Source organism: Drosophila montana, unplaced genomic scaffold (genome assembly GCF_035044405.1).
Source record: "Drosophila montana isolate Dmon_TW-CO22-7 unplaced genomic scaffold, ASM3504440v1 contig_402_1, whole genome shotgun sequence".
NCBI lineage: Eukaryota > Metazoa > Arthropoda > Insecta > Diptera > Drosophilidae > Drosophila > Drosophila montana.
The window spans coordinates 4206380-4229093 of record NW_026998739.1 but is presented as its reverse complement, the minus strand read 5'-3'; the positions used below and the strand labels follow the sequence as shown (position 1 = coordinate 4229093).

Here is a 22714-nt window from a genome sequence, read left to right as displayed (position 1 = left end):
CAGCCATTTGTTAGACTTGACTGCATCGGCTGCTGCTGTTGCTGCTGCTGTTGCTGCTGCTGATGATGTGGGTGTGGCGGGTAACCAGGTGGGCAGGTGGGCAGATGGGCTGGTGGGGCGGCTGGGCAGGTTGGGCTGGCCAGCTTGTTGATGGTTTCGTGCTGTGCTTTTGTTGCCTCAAGCAAAAGATTTTAAGTGATTTTTCTTTGACTTTTTATGTAGTTGATGTCAAATTTATCTTGATTTTACGTTTTCGCTATGCAACTGGCAGCACAGTTTGTCAATCAACGCAAGTTGACAGTGCTATGCAATTTATAGAAGAGAATCTTCTGTGCAATATTTGTCAGTTAATAGACTGTGCTTAAGAATTATATTAATTTAATATTTTCCCGACATTTATTCATTATTCACTCAAACTCACTCACTTATCTATATACATATATATGACTTTTTGCCCTTACTTGCTTGATTGACTGACTGACTGACTGATCGGTGATTAACACAGAGCGCAATTGGGGCAATTGATTATATGAAACTTTTTTAAAACATATCTTCAAAAACATTAAATTTATTTGGGATTTGTCTCACGATTATCGTGAAATCAAAACCTGACGGGGGGAAATATAGGTAAAGTTCTTATAAGAAAAAGTTATATTTTCAGCTTCAATACCATTTGCAAAGATCTACATTATAAATATCGAATATATTACGATTTTTGAGGTCTTCAAGTCTATCAAAAACTTAAAAAGAAAACTTGGCCCGGCAAAAGTCGGATATTTCCCGTTTAGTATATACATATGTAAGAAGGTAACTCGTTATTCGAATAACTTACAGCAATGTTAACAATTCCAAGCGGGGGCACTCAAATATTTCATTTCAAACACGTTGGCAGCACCTTAGCCTTTCACTTTCGGGTTGTCTAATTAAAAACTTTGGCGCGTTAATCCAACATATGAGACAAGCTCACACCTTGGCTGGGCGCCTCACGCCTGCCAGTTCTCCCTTTACCCACTCCCTGTCAAAACTGTCACAAAAATGACATTTTGCTGGCTAATTACAAATTCAAATTAAATCACAAGTAATTAGCTGGAAAGTCAAAGCCAAAGTTAACAACAATGCGCAAGGTGCTTGGGGGCGGCAACGAATATTCAGTTGGTCGGGAGGCGTTCAGGAATTTGACAGCATTTTATGATTTACAAACGCTATAAAATGCGCCTAATGGTTTGTTTGTTTGTTGGTTCGTTTGTTTGCCACGACTTTCAAAGGGGGCGTGGCGCACGCCCAACAGAAGGAGGCAGCATTGAGCCAAATGAAAGACATTAAAAATGACAACAGGCAGCCAAAATGCCGGCGAAAAGGTAACCAAATGACAGAACGGGCGACACATTAAAATACATTTTTAATGCTGATGTGTTCCGTGTGTGTGTGTGTGTGTGTGTGTGTATATATATGTGTGTGTGAGTGTGTGCCCTGCCACGCCCATAGCTCCGTTTGGTATTCCACATTTTAGGCGTGTTTATGTAACTTTTGCATGGACATGTGTCTGCCAGTCTTTGGCTTGACTTTCACCCCGCCCCCCTATGAACTTCCCTTCCCCCCACCCTTTTTACGTTAGAATTGTAATCAAAATAATTACTTTTATTGTGATTTCACTGAATGTTAATCAACAAAAACTCTCACAGCTGCGTGCTGCAGTATTTCGGGGGCGTGGCGAGCGTTTATTTTTTTATCCAGAATTTCGCATCTCGTTGACTTTTGAATTATTGTTATGGCTTTCATTTTAATGGATTTTAATTTCCAGCTTAAACAAATCAAGTGGCATGTGAAATTAAATGTGGTCTACGCCAGAGAAAAGGCTATATATTTTTTTAGTTGTTTCTAATTATTTGATTTTATTTTATTTCAATTTCGAAATGCTTTTTATTCATTCCATTCTTTATGGTTAAAACTTTATATTGTGGCTTTTACTAGAGAATTGAGTTGCTAAATAAATTGAAATTTCAGTACTCAATTTGTAATGTTTTAAATATGTAAATAAATACACCCAGATCATATCTTTTTGAGCAACCATCAATTACAATTCACAATCTTCAGTTTAGTTGGCGTTTTAATGCCCTTCATATTGACTACTGGGGTCAAACTAACAGAATGAAGTTGCGGAGATGCAAGACGGGCGAAAAAAAAGGCGCACAGAAATCTGAGCGAGTAGTTCACATACCAGAAATTTTTAAGATCAATAGGCAAAGAGCAGCAAAAATCGTGAGAGTGCATGAGCATAAGTAGATAACGCACAAGCGAACACACACACAAACGGATGCCCGTTTGGTTATCTCTGCTGTTGGAGCCTCTCTGAGCATACACATCTTTGTGTGGGTGTATATGCGGGTCAATGTGACACTCCGCTCTCAGTCGAATTTTGATCGCTTTGCTTATTTGATGTGCGCCGGTTTTTTCGTCCGCTCAAGGCACTCGCAATGCATCAACTCTCTGTGAGTTTGACCCCAGTAGTCAATATGGAGTGACGTTTATGCAGACTGAAGAATCTGCACTGCCGCAATTTGATAAGTGCAGGTTGTGCGAAAATAATATTTAATTGAAATATGCTGGATAATATTTATTAATTAAATGACCATATCTCGGTTAAATAGATCCCGATCAGAAATAAGTTGCGGTGTCTCAAACCAATTGAAATAAAAAATCTTACAATAGCCTCAAGTTTAAATGTGAATTAAATATGGCCTCCTGATTCGGAGGAGTCTAAAAAGGTATGTATATTCAAGGAGCGGCCATAATTTATAGTATAGAAACCTATTTATATTAACGCACACTTGTGTATATGCGTGCCTAGGAAATTATCTACCTTCTTTACTTATGCATCGCGCTCACACGACTTTTTGTTGTTTCTTATCGCTCCGAGTAAAACAATTTTTTTCTCAACTTTGCTGCCTCTCGAAGTTATTCTGTTTTAGTTTGACCCCTGTGGTCAATATGACGTGCTTTAAAGAACCTTATATGTATGTACATATATTTAAGCAGGTTGCACAGTTGCAATCTGTTAATTACATTACTTATTTGGTGTATTGTTTTGTATAAATACAACCATAATTTATTATTAAAACTACTATTAATTAATAATAATTCAATTAATTTCAATCAACTTTATTAACATTTTTGACAAACAAACATACAAACATACGTGCCACATTGTGAATGGATTTATGAAAATTTGACACGACTCGCAACACTAATTGAAGCACTTTGCAATATTAAATTGTTATATTTTACAGCACTATTACCGAATATAACACTACAGTTAACGGTTAACAGTTACCAAAACAGATGCAATTCTATTTCCATTTACGTGTCATATTAAATATTAAATATTGTGTATTAAGAAAGTAGAGAATTCAATCAACATAAAATATTGAAATCATTTCGAACAGATAAAGTCTTGAAATCGTGTCGTGCTTTTGAATGTTTTATCAGTTGACGCTGCGATAAAAAATATTACAAGGGGCCATCTCTATGGTTTGCTTCAGTAAGCGAAAATCTGACAACTTTTTGCACTTTTCCCATCAAGTTGTCTTTGTGCCTTAAATTTAATATATTAACTAAACGTCACACAAATTGTATTGCTCTAAATATTGTGCACTGCCGAAATTTACAAAAATTATTAAATATGAACCTGGTGTGGGGACACAAAGGGCCGTACTTCCATGCGCCGTGTCAGCGCGATCGCTTTCCCAGCGTGCTGGACGAACTGGGCGAGGACGGCGACAAGCTGGTCGCCCATTTGGGCATCTCCAACATGTCGGACATGGGCGCCCGTCTGAAAAGGGGTCGCAAGCATACAACTGTCGCCGAGCAGCGTGCCGCTGATATTGTTAAAGAATCTCGTGTGCCGCTGCAGAAAATGTTTTGCTCCTCGGCGCAGGGAATGCGACGTGGCGTCGACAAGTACACTCAGATACCCAAATACGATCCCTATGTGGACGAAGAAGATCAACGTGAACTGGCGCAGCGCTATCGCAAGCTACTCAATCGCCCAAATCCCACACCAGCCCAGCGCCAGGTGGGCGAGCCCCCATACACTGGCAATTGCCAGCACTGTCGTCGCCGGGGCAGCAATGATGTGGCCAACGACTTTCAGGGAAGACTGTATCTGCAGCAGGCCTATCTGCTCGGCCAAATCAATCTCATGTGCGTGAGTAGAGCTTATGGCTGGAGTCTTTGCTAATTGCTTGTAACTTTACAGGGTATTGGATGGTCAACACCAGCAGCAGCAGCAGCAGCAGCAGCAGCAGCAGAACGATGGACCGCTCAATATTCATCGCAATCGCAATCATGGCTAGCATTGGACCTACACTAAAGCGTTTTATTTGTGCAGTCTAAGTGTCATTAAAGTTCAACATCTGCTTTCAATTATGATAAACATGCAACATGTAGCACGACAGTGGGAGGGGGGGCTGTCTCACAAATCAACGCCAGCATTAATTTTTCATGTATTTCATGTAATCACAAGAACCGCAGCTGCTGCACAAATTGCAGCTTTTTTAATTGCTATAAAACTCTGCGGCATTTAACAGATGTCAACAGCAAAAGATGAAGTATCTGTATCTGAAACACGAGCTCTGCAAACACGCCCTAGCGCCAGCCATGTAAACTGTGTGCGCTTATGGAATGCTAAAAATGAGGAAGCCTACAGTAGAATCTGCGATCGAATGCCCTAAGTGGGCATTACTTTAGCTCTGGAACTTTTGGTAAAGAATTGCATTTCATTTAATTTTATTTCGGCACGCCGAATAATTAATACTCTAGTAAAATCATGGCTGACAGGTTTGTAGATCTGTCAATAGAATGATGAAACTCTTAGTTGATGTCTACAGAAACAGAAAAGTTTTCTATATCAAAAATGTCATTTTGCGACCAATTCTTAGAGTTATAAACTATACATAGTAGTCTGATGTTGTTAAGGTTTGGCAAATATATTTATATATTCAAGGGGTATGCTTCCTTAGGCATGTAAATGGTGTAGTAGTGCGATCTTGCCGAGGGGCTAGTTTTCGTAGAAACAGATAGACGAACGTGCATACCTCAATGAGCTCGTATGGTACTGATCAAGAATATACATCCATTATGGGATCGGATTAGTGTATTTCGTTACACTACAATTATAGTATCTTCTACAATGAGTTATTGAGAACAAAACGTTTAACTTATTCCATTTAGGTGCATCTCTATGATTATTAAGTTCTACAACCAAGTAAAAAATGAATGGGATTCCTTTTTAAGAGAAAGTTTGAAGCTCTTGCGATTAAGTTTTAAAAAAACACGCACAACGATTTGCTTTAGTTGTTCAATTTACCTCAGCTATAAGTTGTATTTAGTCATATATTAAAGGACAACGTTCATCTGGCGATCCTGTGGACCATGTTGCTGTCTGTCTCAACGCTTTGTTCATTTCCATGTGGCTGTGCGCTGTTTCTTGCTCATCCGCCCACTTTCACCCACTTAGAGCTTGTTCACTTTGCCATAAGCTTTACATAACTTGAGGCGCAACAGGAAATGAATGAACACGCCCCAGTCGACTGGCTGGAGCAAGCGAAACGAAGCGAAAGCGAGGAAAAATGTTGCCGTGGCACAGTTTTTCCGTGTACTTAGCGCCCATTCCAGCTAATGTCACGCAGAGAAAGAGAGGGCGAAAGAGAGGGGGAAAGAGTGCGAAAGGGGCGGCGGGGGATGCGCCATATCCAAACACAAATTGCTCTTGTAATATCAATTTAAAGCACCGCCAAAATTACGCCTTAAATTATGCAAATGCTTTGTGCTGCGGCGGGCAAACAGCTAACAAGAAAAGTTTAAATAAATGTTCAGCTTGGCTGATTTGTATCTTTAATTTTTTGTCGTATTTGCAGTTGTCTTTTTATTATTATTATTATTTGTGATTTGTGAATGCCTTTTAATTAACTGCAAAATACTCAAAACTTTAACAAAAAGTTTTCAGCCCATCAAATTAATTTTGAAATAAATCAAAAACGGCAAGTAGAAAAAATAAATAAAATAAAATACCTGAGCAAGTCGAAAGTCGGAGCGTGAGGAGTTTGTGTTCACATACATCCACACACATCCACACACATCCACACACACACTCGCGCACACACACTTAGCATAACTTTCATTTTGTTGAAATAACTTTCTTAATATTTTGTTTTATATCTACGTATATTTTGGCATCGCCTTTGCCTCTTGTCTGCCCGCCCATATTTTTCTCTTTCTGTATCTTTTGCTGCGTTTCCTGTGCCACATTTCCTTTGAACTTTATCTTTGTTGTTTGCCGTTTTCATATATAGCACAACAACAAACATTTTCAACTTTTCCCGCTCAAGTTTATGCAAAGCATTTCAGGTCCGAAGCCCTCCCGTACCCTCTCCTACCAACTCACCTAAAGTTCACTCTGGCAAAATACCAAAAAAAAAAAACAAGCGAGTTCTCTAGTCAAAAGTGCCTGACTACGAGATCCTCTAAACCCAGCGTCAATATGTTGTTCTCTACACACACAAACACTGGCTGCGCTTCTGATTTAACTTCGCTGATTAACTTCGGTGCATATAGTCCGATCTTTTAGAAATTTGTAGAGCTTAAATATGCCACTTACATTTTTTACACATTTTTAGAGAATGCCATGCAAGAAGTGAACAATCCCTCTTATATGCTCCAAGATAAGGGCAAATTACAGGACAACGATATCGATATTTATGGATTTCTTGCAAGCTGTGAAATTATCACCATCTATCTAGCTTTAAAGTCTCCAAGATGGACGGAAAGTCAGATGAGGCCTTTATGCCTGTAACATGCTTTTACACAGAATCGTTGTAGCCTTTTCAACAATTATCAATGGGTACAAGGCACAAAAAAAATAAATGAGAGCGCCAAAACTTTCTGTTACCTTTAAACAAATTGTCCCTTTTTGTGGGCTATATATGTGTGTGTATGCGTGTGTGTGTTGACAACAGCAAAAGCAACACTACAAAAACTGTTTGAAAAGCACATTACAAAAACCCGGCTAAGCAGGATATGCACACTTTGATCCCGTGTTGGTTTTACTGTGTGTGCGGAATTGTGTTTGCCATATTTCCGTTGATATTTCTACTCAAAACTTGGCCAAGTTTTCTTTGCTTTTCTCTTTTATTTTATTTAGGCATTCTTAAGTTTTTCCTGCCTGCTGGCAACATCTTTTAAGCAGTTGACGTTTATGTGTTGACTCTGTCAGATGCTCTATTAAAAAGAAAGGGTATTCCAACTTTAAATAAAAGCTGCTCATATTTTAAATACTATGCATATCTGGCGTAAATATAGATGGGCAACCATTTCTTATGGCCAATTAGCATGTGAAAGTATACATCTTATATCTGTATGGAGAGAAAAAGATGGGAGGGTAGGGCAAAGGAATGTGCATTTAGTTGGTTTACATAATTACTGCATTGATAGAGTTACTTTATTGATGGCCCGACTTGACTGGTTGAGCATGGAGCTGCCTTTGCCAGATATGGGAAAAAGCCAAAACTTTTTGGGAAACGCGCTTTGCCTTTGACTGAAATATGTTGCTTGGCTGGCTTCGTGCACTTGACCGACTTTTGAGCTTGCTTTTTGGTCAAAAGCAAAAGGCGGGCAGCACACAAAGGGAAAAATCAAGTAGCCGACGTGTGTGCTCAGCTATTATTAAAAATGCAATGCTATTAATATAAAATAACACACGCTGAGCCAGAGCTCAGAGCGAGTTCAAGAGCAAAAGAGAGTGCGAGGGTGAGAAAACGAGAAAGAGAATGAGAGTAAGAGCAGAGAACAGTAGTTGGACTTCCTTTGGATTAAAACTACAATTAAATTCACATAAAACAAAATATCCTGCGGTGCTTTTTATGTGTACGCTTGTAATATAAATCCTTTTGGCTAATGGGAGCAACACACACAGACACACACCCACACACACATTCACTCTCTCTGTCACAATCACACATACACATGTTTTTGGTATTGGCGAAAGCTGCAAGTGCCACGAGCTCGACTAAAGCTGCTCACAGCAGGCGGTTCCTTTTGTCCCGAAATGGGGGTGGGGGAAAAAAAAAAATAGAGCTCGACTAGCAAAATGAACTGAAAACGCAGCAAAAACGAGGGCGAGCGGTACGAGAACCGGGATGTAGCTTGTAAGTGTGTGTGTGTGTGTAAGCAGAGGTTAAGCAGCGCGCTCGTGTGGAGCTTCTAATGAACAAAATGTGCATGCGAATGAGCGGCCCGTGCAGGGGGATGCAGAGGGGGGCGGGGGCGGCTGGGGTGCTGGCAGCAGTTACCTAGGAACACCCAGTAAAATATGCATCCTTCGTGTGTGATTAAGCGCAAATCCATTTTTATGTCCCTAGTATTGCGAAGCAGCAGCACACAAACAACCACACCCACACACAAATCCTCTATTGTTGGCTGTGGGTGAGTCGCAGGAATAGCAAAAGAGAAAATATTTTAAATTAAGTGAAATTTTGCTTAATCTTAAGGCAACTTAATTGTTGGCATTTTCCAACTGACATTCTGCTTAATGCTAATCCCTAAAGCAACTGCACAGGATTATTTTATTTAAACTCGATCTCTCTCTCTCTCCCTCTCTCTCTCTCTCTCTCTCTCTCTCTCTCTCTCAGGGATTGCTGCAGTGCTTCATATATAGATGTATATTCACTATAAGATCATACTTGAGGCTACGGCATAGATGCCATTATGCCTTAGATAAGCCGCATCTCAAGCAAAAATTATTTTAATTAAATATTAATTAAAGCGTCTTCACAGTGGTACCTAATGAAATATTGTGTGAAAAGTAGTATCAGATTAAAATTCGCGCTCTCTCTCTCTATCTGAGGATTTGCTGCAGTGTTTCGTAAATAGAGTTATGTATATTCAAAATAAGCCCGAACTAAGATCCAACCTGAGGTTACGGCATAAATGCCGTTAAGTCCTAGCCAAATGGCATCTCAAGCAAAAATTATATTAATAACAATGATAAAAATAGTAGTAATTAATAAGATTTAGTAGGACATACCTCTTTTATGTATTTTTGCTAAATTTCGTGTTTGTTCCATGTACATGTATTTGTGTATATATCCCAATTCTGCCATTTCGTCCGTATAAATTCACTTCAGTTCACCCTTCTAACTTATTTTATGTTTGGAATGTATTTTCCCCCATGAAAAAGACAAAATCAATCAGCATAAGTTTGAACGTGAGGATAATGGCATAATCATGACATATGCCATGCTATGAACATAAAAATATAGAAATACTTTGGTTAATATGAAATAAACCTCACTCTTGAAATGGCGAACGACTTTCGTGGTAAATGCCTAACTGGATAAAAATGAAATTAATCAATTATAACTATATTTAACAAAGTTTGTACTGTCTATATCTTAAGTGTATAAATGAAATATTCACAATGCCAAGAACTTTAAACTTTTAAAAGTAGTTTATTTTCTCAGTTATGACACCAGGCTGTGCTCCTGTCATCTGGTTTACTGTAATGCATGCAAAATACCGCTTTTAATAGTAGGTTTTGCAATCGCAATTATCATTAAGATACTTACACTGCGCTACACAACACAACAAGAAGCGGCGACAGGCCGGCAATTTATTTTAATGTGCATTTAAGTAAATAATTGAAATTTATTGCTCTTTGACTGAAAGGCTTTTGAACTGGCTGGCAAACAGTAAGTACAGTAGATACACTTTGGGAGTACGGCAAGTACAGTGTGGCAGGGGTCATTGCAATGCAACTCAATTAAACGATTGTCATGCGGCGAGTGATTTAAACTCAAATGCAATTGAAGGCAATTCCAGTTCCGAGAATAAGCCCAGCTCAACAGATCATCAGCTCACATTAGCGATGTAAGATAATATCGAAATACGATGCATCGATTTACCGCAAATCTCTGATAGTCCTTGGGACTTTCGTGCCAGCCGAAGGGCTTCTTTCATTTTTGTTTTTTTTTAAGAGTCCAGCTTATTTGAATGGAATTTGTTAGTAAAAGTAATGTTTAGAAATAAAAGGTAATTTTTCTTTTTGTATTTTGACTTAGTAAATTCGTTTTTAAGCTTTTTAGAAATATGCTGAAAAATCGTTACATAGATCTCAAATATTCCGACAGATCGAAGCATCGATTTTTCTGGCAATTTACCTTAACCAATGTAAGAGAATCGATGTTCATTTCGGACTTACATCACTAGCTCACATATATGTACATACATGAGTTTGTAGGAAGGTTTATTCAAAGGCGTAAACAAAGACTTTAGCCGCTGCTCTATTGTAGTGGACCGCTCTCTGGACACAAAGGCAACTTCAATCGCATGGGGTCGATTCAAGTTGTGAGCTCTTCACATGGTACGCACAATTACCACGACAAAGGAATTTTCGACAGCCGCTTTTCCAACTGAGTTTTCTCTGCTTTGAATGCTTTTCTTTTTTTGGCTAATTAAGGTCACGTGACCTGGCTGCAAATATGCCTCCTTGTCTGCGTCTCCTGTGCGGCGATGCATGCGCCTGGAAAATGTGTGCTCTCGCATCAAATGCAGCCCGTCTGCTAAGCCGCCCCCAACCTGGCCCCGCCCCACCACAAAACCATCCAGCCCAACCCAACCCATCGGCTGTGGCACTTGGTGGCTTTGGCCACTAAAAGAAACGCAACGCATGGTTCACGCACATTTGCGCAGAGACGACGAGCGAAGCGGCTACTCGGGCAATTATCATGCGCCGAAATCAAGAATCGCCCCACCCCCACACGCCCCGTCCCGTCCCGTCCCGTCCACCACCCACCCCGTAAAGCAAGACCGCCTGCCATGTTCAAAGCAAAGTTTTTCCATGGGAAAAAACAAACTTAACAGAGAAAATTACGCACACGAATTGCGCTGGACAATAAAAAAGCCAAAGCGCAAAAAAAAAAAGAAAAAACGCCAAATAAATTATGAACAGTAGAAGGTTGTGTGGTGGGCGGTTGCGGGGGTGCAGGATCTGTGGGGGGTGGGGGCCCTACTTGCGCGTCTAATTTGTTGGAAAATTAGTTTGTGTGTTTTGTGCGTGTAATTTCCATGCAAGTTTTGGTTTCAGACGAGGTCTGCAGTTGATTTTGATTGAAATACGCAAAAAAAAGAAAGGGCAGCCGCTACCGTTTACTGAGAGAAAATGTGGGGAAAAGGGAGTTTAGCAATTTTGGGGAGGGGCAGTTATGACAATGCCCTCAAAGTGATTACAATATTTTGGATAACAAACTCTGCGGAATAATTTAGTCGATTTACACCAAATAAAACCTGTTAAACTATAGATGAACTCTTCTATTTTGTATATTCATCGGAATATGCTGTCATGCTAGACAAGTGGTAAATAGATAGACTTGATAAAAACAAAAAAGTTGCATATGAGAGAGAGAGAGAGATGACAGTTTAAAAGGAGTTCTTATCCTTGCCCTTCAATTCCCACGAATTTTAGTTAGTGGAAGTACAATTTTTTACCATTTGTAATGGAATTTCTGGTATAAACTCTTTCTGAGTTGTTTTAGTCTTCTCAAGTTTATTTCGGTTTCAAGTTTTTATTGTCCAGACACGTTTCTGCTCGACTTTGATGCTGTCTCAGTGTGCCACGCCCACCTGCTAGTGAGTGCGGTTTAATGAACGTTTTACCAACTGCTCCCCATCCCTTGGCCAATCAAACGCATCAGCAACAGGCTGGAGCCGGAATTGGAGTCGGAGCCAGAGACATGCTCATAATCATGATGATCTTCCATGGTAAATTGCATGCACGCCTTTTTAACCCAAATATGATGTGCCCGTTGCCCCTCTTCTCCTGTGACTCGAGCCGTTGCCTCGTTGCGTCGATTGTCAGGGGCCGATAAGCAGGCACCGCGTGCTTTTATTATGGGGCAAACGAGTGGAGCGCCTCGCCGCATGGATTAATGAGTCGCGATCTTGCGGCGCGGCTGGAAAAACGTTTACGTGACTGAATTTTCAATTATTTTTTATTGCACTCGGTGCTGTTGCGGCTACGGTTGCAAAGTTGCAAAGTTGCAGGCCGCCTTTAATTGCAGGAAGTTGCATTTTGAATGTGCAATTTATTAAGAAATTATTTATTGTCCAATGAAATTGATTTTGAAAGTCGCGTGACGAGAAGTTTGGCATTGTGTGTGGCGGGCACACAGACACAGGCTGGCAGGCTGCTGCTGGTTCCACATAATTAGGCAGCATAGCTGCAACGATCTCGCTGCGATCTGTGATCGTGCCACATTTCAGGCCTTTCCACATGACTTCTAACACCTTATCGCTGCACACGATCTGCAAAAGCCGCTTTCCCGATTTCCTGCCACACCCACTTGCGCCTGCTATTCGCTGGCAATTAATTTGATTTGATGGCTGGCCCTGGCCCAGGCCCGCGCCCGCGCCGAGTTCAGACCCAGTTGCTGGGCTGCTGCCGCTGCGGCTGCTGCGGTTCTCTAGCCCATTGCCTGCTTTCAAAGAGCATCCAGTTGCGAGTTGGCATCGCTGCTGTGTTGAGTAATTGACTGCTTTGATCTTATGGCCCGGGTGACGCCTGGAGCAAGCAGAGTTCCCTAAAAATAGGCAGTCCCCGTCAAGGCACTTTGAAGTGCACATATCTACATATACATATACTCTTAGGTATGTTTAATTAAAAACGTGCGCTTATGAAAATAAACAGCCGTCAAAGTGGCAGAAAATTCCCCTGTCAAGAAGTTTGCATGCCATTTGACAATTGCGGAAAAATGGCAAACAATGGCTTTTAAACTGGGCGACGCAGTTTGGAGCCCAAGTTAACTGAATAACTTTACTGGCTTTTCATTTCCCTCTCAACTGGTAGATCTGGGTCAGCACCTTTAAGAGTTCGCCTTCAGCTGCAGCCTTCGGGGCAGCTCACGCTATCTTGGCTCATGCGGCTCATTAATCAAATTAAATTGCATGAGAATTACGATGAGAATTTGTATCGTTCACTGCGCCCACAAGTAGGCAGCGTTGCGTGGCGATGCCACGCCTCGATTGCTGACCACCCCAAAGGGGGCGCGGCGATAAAAGGGTGGCGCGTGTGCAGCCAGCCGCAAAGATTGCGCGACAGAACACTCAGCAGTTGGTGTCCAGTCTCCCCATATGCAGGCATAGGCGTCTATATCCATCCCACAGTCTTTATGCTGAATAACTTCGCCAAGATCATATCTTCATATAAACACGTCAATAGCAATAGCTATAGCCAATTGCAATACGATTTTTCAGACAGTCTATCAAAGAAAGAACAAACTCAACTAGAAAACTAACCGAAAACTAAATACCCTCATAGACAGATCGGTTCGCAAGTTCGTTGAAGATGTCTTGAAAACAGAAAACAGATTAATTTTCGGCTGATCATTCTTGTGGAAGTTATATGATACAATGGCCCGATCCGGTCTGGCTGCAACAACAAAGCAACTGTGTGATTAGTTTGCATAGAAACAGTTACTGATACTGGTCAAGAATATATATATAGTATACACCTTTTAAGGAGGGCTGCACAGCATCCATCACCAGCCGGCACAAGCACACATATGCATGTATCTATAATATATGTAAGTATGAATGTACTTAACTGCAGGAAAAAATGTTTACCCAGATTCATTTAAACTTTTAGATAAACGCATAAAATATAAAAAGGCACAAAACTATAATAAAAATTGCAACAGAAAAGAAAAAGCAAAATCACCGTTTTATACTGTCAACAGCTTTTGGAATGTGGTGGATGGCTGACTGCAGGGTATCGATAATCGCAGACTATCGATACGTAGAACAAGCGATCAGATGTTTTCATCTAGAGATCATAGAACATCATAGAAATTTTATATTTAAGGAATTGTGTGAATGGAGCAAGTTGCTAAAATTAAATGACATTAAAATATGTACTAATCTTTAAATACGAAAAAGCTTAAACATTGAAACATGTGACCCATTTTGAAGACAAAGGGCTTTAATTTACTAAAATTCAACATGACGATATCCGCATGCATACATTATTATGAAATGCGTAATATATTATAAATAAATATAATTAAAATATAATAATTATATTATAAATAAATTTTTAAAATGTTTCAATATTTAGCTCTTGTTTACTTTGAAATATACTTCTAAAATGAGTTTAATTAAAAAATAATTAAATTGGTAATTATAATTAAATTGTTCGATTAGAAATTTAATAAAAAAATATGAGGAACAAGTTTCGAAACAAAAAAAAAACCGAACCATCGAACATTTTATTTGGGTTTGCAGCCCTTATACTGAAGTATCTGTATACTGGAAGGGAGCTCAATGATCCATGCAGAAGCTGCTGCTATTGCTGAATGCAATGTATCTAGCACGTGGCAGTGGCAGCAGTCGAGTGGAAACTGCGTTAAATGACAAATTACAAGTATTTACATGCAAAACACAACAAGATGTTGCTCCGTAGCGAAATAATCGATGAGGTGAGCGCGTGCCTGGCAAGCGTTGCGGAGCATCCAAAAAACACGGCAACCACAGGTTGACAGAGTCCCGCTAACAAAAGACGAGCCGACGAATAGCTGTGGATGGGGAGAGAGGGCAACAGGCAGGATGCGGGCCGTGTAATTGAGCGTAAGAAGCCAAATGACGAAGACGCTGGCGCCACCTGCCGTTGAAAGTGCGCGCTCAAATTGATTGCATTAATTGTATAAAATTGTTGCAGTTGTTGTTGTTGCTGTGTGCAATTTAATAGCTACAGTAAAAACTGCAACCGATTGCCAAGCCTCATCGGTTGCGCAAGTTCATTAAATGTCTCAAGTGGAGGCGTGGCAGCCCCTCGAATCAAATGCAATTAGCAATTGACACTTGGGCGGCAGTTTGATTAGCAAACAGGAAAGAAGAAAGTTGAGTTTGGATTTGCTGCTGATTTAACACACTTGCAGATTTTTGTTAACAATAATAATGTTGGGATCTAAGCAACAACTAATTAATGCTCTCCTCCGCATATATGTATTTAACAAATTATATAGAAGTGCGATTTAGTACTGAGAATAGTGAAGCTCTGATTGGCAATTGCTCAGTTGGATATATCTTAAAACTCAAAAAACAGGCAGAAGCAAATTTTTGATCGCTTCTCGTCTTAGAACAATATGATAATGCAGTTCGATGTTGATAAGATTTTAATCATATGTGAGAAGCATTATTTAACTCCTTAATGCCAAGTTTGGTTATTATATAATTCAACACAAATAATTTTCTCAAACAAGCACTTAATTTTTGAGTGATCGTTCCCGGTTACGGCAAAAAATAATTCGACTCATTCCGCCTTATTTACTTACAGAAATTAAACGTGACAATTATTATAAAAATACCAGCTGATGATAGCGTTGAGCAATCGATAGAAACAGCGTGATATGAATAATCGTTAATAGGAATAAATAATCGATTATATTCCTTCAATTTCCATATGCAAATCTGTACTTCGAAAACCATTTCGCAAGAAGCGTGTAGTTCTTTCCTTTGCGAATTTCACAATATCACATTAACAGCAAAAGGTTGTAAAGTGACGTAATCAATATGTCCTCTGAAGAAGATTGCACTTACACAGAGCTTACTTGCTTAAAAGCGTGCCACACATGGACCATCGAAGGCTTTTCTGTGTTTCATAAATTTAATGCATGTAACCACCGGACTTCAAAGAGCTTTAATGCCTATAACAAGTTTGGCGGGCTTTATGAAGGTTTTTATTTAAGACTTGGTACAGACACCTATAATTTGCTTGTAACAGTAGTAAGAAACAATAAGATCACTATTAACGCGCATATCATCGTTTCTATACCAAATACTTCAATCCAAAAAAGTATTTACAATTCATTCTCTGGGGATAAAACAATTTCATTAATTTCGTTTGCTGAACTATTTGATAAATCGAAGGGTTTATTGCCCAAAGACAAACTTATAATTCGCTTTGAGATATTTCTGTTTTTCCCCGAAAACAAGAATACATCGATCAAAGTTCCCGATTCTGAATTGGCCACAAATTTTGCTGATTTACTTATTTCTGAGGAATACACAGACGCAACAATTGTGACTAAGGACAACCATGAGATACCAGTACACAAGGGCATTCTATCAGGTAAGAAATAATATAAAAAATAGCAGCTGTTGTCAACAAAACTTGATGTTCGCAGCACGCAGCAAAGTGTTTGCGGCCATGTTTAAGAATCCAATGGAGGAAAGTCGGAACAATCGTGTTACCATTAGCGATTTCAATCGTGAGGTTGTCAAAGAATTGCTGAATTTCATCTACACGGATAAAGCACCTCACTTGGAGGACGTGGTTGGAGATCTGCTGGCGGCTGCTGACAAATACGACCTCGACAGACTGAAGGCAATGTGTTTGAACTACCTAACTGACAAGCTTTCCATTGAAACTGCTGCCTCGACGTTCATCTTAGCCGATCTTTATAATTCGGACGAACTGAAATTAGAGTCAATCAATTTTATTAAAACACATGAAGATGAGGTAATGAACACATCGGACTGGAGGAGTATCGTCACAACACATAAAAATGTGCTATTACTGGCTTTTGCTGATTGCAAACTAATTAAAATGATAATTAACAGTAATATTAATTGAAGCCACCTCATACAAAAATCATGAATTAAAGTACATTAACAAAGCACGTATTGAAGAAAAGGTACTTAGCTGTACCATTATAATTTTAAAACATTAAGAAGAAAAACAATAAGATACAAATGAATATTTTAAACCATTAATGAATTAAAGTAAAAAAAAAATCTTGAAGTAAAGGAGCTTCGCTGTACCATCATAATTTTAACTACTATGTTTATTCCTTGAAGTTTGAAATATAATAAATTCTTATTACACAAAAGGTAATATTTAATATTTAATATTTATTTTTAATATTTAATATTTAATTATCAATAAATTATATTCGAATCGCAAAGTAGATACGAAGGAGATATATCCGACCACATATAGCCATGTTCGTCTGTTTGTTTAAATGCAAACTAAACTGAGTTATAAAGCTATCGATCTGAACAATTTGCATAAGTCTGTCTTTATGTCGTTCTGTCTGTTACCTACTCTCAAAGGCCTTATTCAAGCCAAGTAAACTCTTAGATTAACACAAAAAATGGAAAAAAGAAATAATTTGAAATGCATCAGAAAATAAAAATAAAAATCCCCGATTTACGCTGTAAACAGCTGATGGAATGTGGTGGATATCCGACTGCAGGGTATCGATAGTGTTTTCACCTAGAGATCATAGAAAATTTTCGATATAAACATGACATTTATAATTGTAATGCACACTATTTCAACAAGGTTAATTAATTCTAATTAATTTGTATAATCAAAAATGTAGACAGCCAATAAAACATTCACTTGAGCACGTGAGCAAGAAATTTTGTTTTTCAAGATATTTTTACCAAATTTAACATTCACGAGCTCTACCATGTTCCACGAATATGACACAAAACTTAACTAATTCTACAGGAACAAATTGGTCAGAAAAATGAGAATTTGTGTAGGGGAATTTTGGGGTTTTCAAGATGTCAACCAAATTTATTACTCTCGAGCTCTATAATATTCTTCACTATCAAGAAGGGTATTTAATCTACGTGGTGCTGTAGATAGCCATTCTTGGTTGTTTGTTCGCTGATTTTGAAGCTGGATATTTGCAATTTGAAATATTGTATACATTCGTGTATCGATAATTATACCACACTCTTACTTACTAGATGGCCTGTCCTATCATTGGGCCAAGTGCTGGCGTTCAGTTGTGGGACTCTCAATGTCCGGGGAAATACATTGTTGTTGCCGAATCTTCACACACGCCAACTTTTAAATCATTTCGACGCCACGCAATGCACGCCACATGGAATGGACCCGCCCCTCCCTCATGGCATTGGCATCTCAAGATCGCATGGCATGGAGTGTGAACAGCGGGTGCCGCTCTTTTTTTCCTTTTTTTCTTTTTTTTTTGTGTGCTGTCAAAACATGCCAGGCGATGTGGGAGCTTGGTGGCGGGGGCCACATGCTGGCAAGTGCCTGGGCTCATAAATTGCCGCTATCTGCGGACTGTATCTGAATCTGTATCTGTATCTGAAGCTTTGTATCTGTTATGGCTCGAGCCTTGCAAAATATGCTGCTAATTGAATTGAATTGAAGTTGGGCACAGTTCGATGAGCTGCGATTTTCCGTGTGATTTATGCGGGTGCGGGCGGGCCAAATGAAGTGCTAGCTAGTGCCAAGCCCTGCATGTCATTGCCAGTTTTAGCGACTGGTAGACAATAAAGGCAAACAACAGGCCCACAGTTGGCTTTGGCAAGTGCGATTCCCCCCAAAGAGGAGAACTCAGGAACGTTCTCAACCAATTAAACCAGTTTCCTGTCACAGTTGCTCGTTTCGCAGAATCTTTGGTTTATTTTTGCTGGTCTCGTTCATTTGATTGCACGCTGATGAAATAACAAGACCGAGACCCGACCCCTCCACACTCTTCCCAGCTGCTCAACCAGCGACGCCCTCATAATCAAACAGTGCCCCAGCCGGCGCGTCTGCGCAGACGCAACCATCCTCAACAGAAAGAGCGAAGAAAAAAAACGGAATTAAAAAATAAAAAAAAGAGGCTGAAGATCAGCACTTAACGTACGAAAAGCGAAAATAATTTAGCGCAAAACGTGCGAATGTTTACTTTGAACAAAAGGACAAATACGAAACCAGCTTCCAACTCAACTCAAATGGAGCTGGCCCCAAAATGCTTCTCGGTCTGAGTCGGAGGCTCCGACTCACAAGCTCGACTGATGCCCTGTGAGAAACAGCCGCCGCTTGTTCATATACCCCCTCGGGCATAATTGGGGGCGGACAGCTGGACAAGCCGACTTCGAGCTGATGTGAATCTGTTGAGCTCTAAAACGAGCTGCTGGTATTATGCGGAGTCCACGAGCTGTGGGGCAATTGGATATGGCTACATGTACATATTTGAATTTGTTGGTTGCGTTATTATTTGTTTCTATACCATTTACAATTTGGACATCAGAGCAAATCAGAAATTCAGCAAAATAATTTGAATTCATATTGATTACAATTATTATTTTGCCTTGTGTAAAACTCTGCAAATATTTTTGTAATTCACTTAAGTTTGCAAAATTAAACAATATTTTAAAATATGTTTATTGGGCAGACCTGGCAACTCATTCAATGCAGATGGATTTTGGATTTTGCAATAGGGAAACGATTTTTAAAAATATTAACAGCACACAAGCTGAAAATTGAGGTAGCTGCAATACAACGAAACGTTTGCCAAAAACTGTATATTAAGTAGTTTTCTTTTTTTTTCATGTTGATCAGCTAGATAAGTTACGATTATATCTATTACTATTATATTTCTCAAAATATTTTGCTAGTTCTGGACAAGCGTTATGCGGCAATATTAGCTGCAATGAACTTCCATCATATTCCATCTGCCCAACCATCTAATCCCTGGCGCAATTCCCGGCAGTTTCTATTTGACACTTGACAGGGGATTCGGACAACAGGGGGCGGGGAGTGCAGTTTGCAACGCGGTCGTGACTGCATCTATATGTATATATATGGACGTGCAGTGTGCAGTGCAGTTGACAGCTCGAGTCCAAAATGGAGGAAAGTTGTTGCGACTCTTTATTTGCAACAAAAGACAAAACGTCGGCGACGACGGCGACGGCGACAACGAAAATTACTACCGAAACGAGTTTGTTCGAGCTGCTCCTTTGTTTTTTATATGTATTTTTTTCTCTTCTCGCTGTGGTAGTTGCGACGAAATTGAAAATGCATTTTTAATGATTTGTTGCTGTGCGCTGCATGTGAAAATATCACGGGCAGTGCATCAATGGATGAGCTATGTGGGTTGCAGCTACAAAGATGCGGTGACTGACCCTTAACGAAAAAAGTCTGAAAAAATATACCACGATTCGGATTGATCCTCAGGCGCTGCTCTGACTCATCTGGTAAGAGGAAAGACGAGTTTCCGAGAAACATTTTGCGCGGTTTCCAAAATCAACAACAATAAAAGGTATTCACAATTTATGGCAATGCCAATGTGGAGCACTTAAAGACAAAAGATACGAAATGCGGCATTATCAGGAACTTATCCGCAGCGTGTCGAACCGAAAAAATGAAGGAAATATTGTTGAACAGATCGCCGATTATTGAATACCCTCACAAGTACAATGAACGAAATGGCAATCTTAATCTTAATCACTCAGTCAATATTTAAAAGTTTGTTTCTAGTTAATATACATCCATACCGACTTAAGAAGAAGACCATAGAATTATTGTAGAACTAGAGTTTTAAACTTTAATTAAGTTTTCAATTAAAGTTTGTCAGATATGTTTTGCAGCGAACTTTGATGACATTATCCCACAATCCCCTTAAAGCTGATCAACATATCCAAATCCGAATTCGAAAGGATTATTAAAAATGTCACATTTCAATAAAAATATGTTGCAAGTTTTCTCGAAACTGATGTTAATTAAAAATGTCTGCTAAAGCAAGCAAGAGGGACGGAGAGAGAAGAGAGAGAGTTATGGCTAGCACTAAGGGCACACTTGATTAATTGTCCTTAGAGTGTCATGCGTTGGGAACACACAAAAGACAATACTTGACTTTTGGTTGGATGCTATTGCTGAATATTGAGAATGGAATTTAATATGCCAAAATATTGCCGGACACTTGAGGCTGTCATTGGCAGGAGCGCACGTGTGGATATAGAAACGAATACATATATATATATGTATATATATAGATACAGAATGCTGTAAAATTGATGATAATGAAGTGCTGCAGCTGCAGATACATTTGACAGGGCGAAAGCTTGAAAGCAAATAAGCAAATGCCAGAGACAAAAGATGTCATTCGAATATCTAATGGCTGTGCTGTGTGTGCTTGAGCAATTTGTGAAGCATCTTAACATGTGACAACATGTTGTTTGCAACTAGTAGATACAAAAGTATCTACAGCTGTCATATCAAGTGACAGCTGCCCACAGCTCTACGATAGCCTATTATATCCACTTTGGATTGCCAGTTCAGCAGAGGCAGGAGCATCAGCAGCAGCTCCTTCAGACTGCGGTTTTGTGTGTTTTACTGCGGTCAATGGTATTTGCTTAAGAGGATTTGAAAAATTTCAAATTAAGTGGATTGCTTTGAGCTGCCTTTCATAGCTGCCTGGCCTGCGGTTGCCTGCATAATTGTCCTCGTTAGCCAGGCGGCAAGTTGGGGCGCCACCAAAGCCCCTTTGACGTGGCAATTTGAATGACGGCCTGCAAGTCATCAGCTGGATAGATACTGAACTTTTAATGTTCACTTACCTTTCAAATGGACGTGCTAATTGAAAGATGCGCACATTGTCTGTCAGGCTGTTAACTGCCAATTGGCTGCTTGATCTCCGCCCTCCTCCTGGGCCAAAGTCAATTTGTCGCTGTACTTATTCACATGCATAAATTCCAAGCCAGCTCAGCACAGGAGCTGACAGCAGTCCACGAAGTTCACGTTGCACATTAGAACTTTGAATGCCAACTCGCAAATGAACTATAAATAATTAATTTGAATTACTAGGATAAGAAAACTACAACACCATTTAGGACATATATCGAGAATAAACGAGGGTGGCTTACAATGTTGCTGTGCTTAAAGAAGAGGCTCATTTAAAAGTTGAATTCAGCTTTTATGTTGTGGACTTATCGCTAAAATTATCTTTTCATTACATATTTAAATTATTTACTAAAATCTTACTAAATTTGATAGAAATGTTTTGCCAAATATTGGATTGCCAATAAAAGTTGTTATAATCAATGCTTGAAACTTTGAAGGAATTAAATTGGTGAGAATCGCATAGTAGGGCGCTATGTAAAAGACATTCTTTTTTGTTTGGAGCAGAGCGGGAGAATATAAATAGATCCTCTTATTTAATAGATAGCTACAAAACCTATTTCAAGTGCAGAAGCAACCCTCGCATGCACATGCAGAGCAATTCGCAGTTTTGGCTGTCAGAAAAACGAAATAAAAAGAAAAAAACTATCGAAACGTAAATGCTCGACAGCAACAAATCGTCCGAAACAAAAGAAAAACAAAAGTACTTTATAACATGTCTGCAGCAGAAGCGTTCGCAAAGATACTCGAGCGTACAAAGTTGTAGATACTCGTACTCGTACTCGTATTCGTATTCGTATTCACATTTACATTCACATTCGTATTTGTATTTGTATTCGTATGCTGTTCTATGGCCGGTAGCAGCAGCCGCTCGCTACAAGTTCATTAAATAAATAATTCATACGCAACGTGTGCCAACAAAATGGCGACTGGCGGCCGTCGCTTTGTTTCACTTTTTTCACACACACACAGGCACACAAAGACATGGTGGAATATTTTCATTGGCAGTTTGTTTTATTTGGCGATGTCTGCACCGTTGTGCGGAATGAAAACGCATTCGGCTTAAATATTTATGGCGAAATGTCTGTGTTTGTGTGTGCGGGCCTCGTACCAAATGGCCAAAGCCTCCCTCCATCACAGAAATGGGTCTTTTGGCGGTTCCGAGGCCGGTTTCATTCTCAACTTGACATTTGCGGAGTGTGCGCCGCTTTCACTCAACGGGCTGTCAAGTGGCAGCATCAT

At 39.6% G+C, this 22714-nt stretch overlaps 1 protein-coding gene and 2 long non-coding RNA genes across 3 annotated transcripts in view; 1 reads left to right on the top strand and 2 right to left on the bottom strand.

The window, feature by feature from the left end:
• Positions 1 to 3575: 3575 nt before the first annotated feature.
• LOC135438984 (uncharacterized) lies at positions 3576 to 4422 on the top strand. The gene is made up of 2 exons (XM_064697558.1): positions 3576 to 4200; positions 4256 to 4422. The coding sequence occupies exons 1-2, from the start codon at positions 3680 to 3682 to the stop codon at positions 4350 to 4352; spliced, it is 618 nt and encodes a 205-aa protein (XP_064553628.1). The 5' UTR covers positions 3576 to 3679; the 3' UTR covers positions 4353 to 4422.
• An 8861-nt stretch (positions 4423 to 13283) lies between these two features.
• Positions 13284 to 13646, bottom strand: LOC135439160 (uncharacterized). Its single transcript, XR_010437997.1, has 3 exons — positions 13560 to 13646; positions 13407 to 13477; positions 13284 to 13350 (listed from the first exon to the last, which is right to left on the bottom strand). It is a non-coding gene; the product is annotated as an uncharacterized LOC135439160 (long non-coding RNA).
• Positions 13647 to 21414: 7768 nt separating this feature from the next.
• The window catches only part of LOC135439344 (uncharacterized), a 71450-nt gene continuing 70150 nt past the window's right edge, over positions 21415 to 22714 (bottom strand). The window contains exon 4 of the long non-coding RNA XR_010438040.1: positions 21415 to 21631. This is a non-coding gene — a long non-coding RNA (uncharacterized LOC135439344). The remainder of the gene's footprint in view (positions 21632 to 22714) is intronic.

Coding starts and splice junctions, on each gene's coding strand:
- LOC135438984 (XM_064697558.1), top strand. CDS start 3,680: ATGAACCTGGTGTGGGGACACAAAGGGCCGTACTTCCATGCGCCGTGT. Junction 4,201..4,255: donor CTCGGCCAAATCAATCTCAT/GTGCGTGAGTAG, acceptor GTAACTTTACAG/GGTATTGGATGGTCAACACC.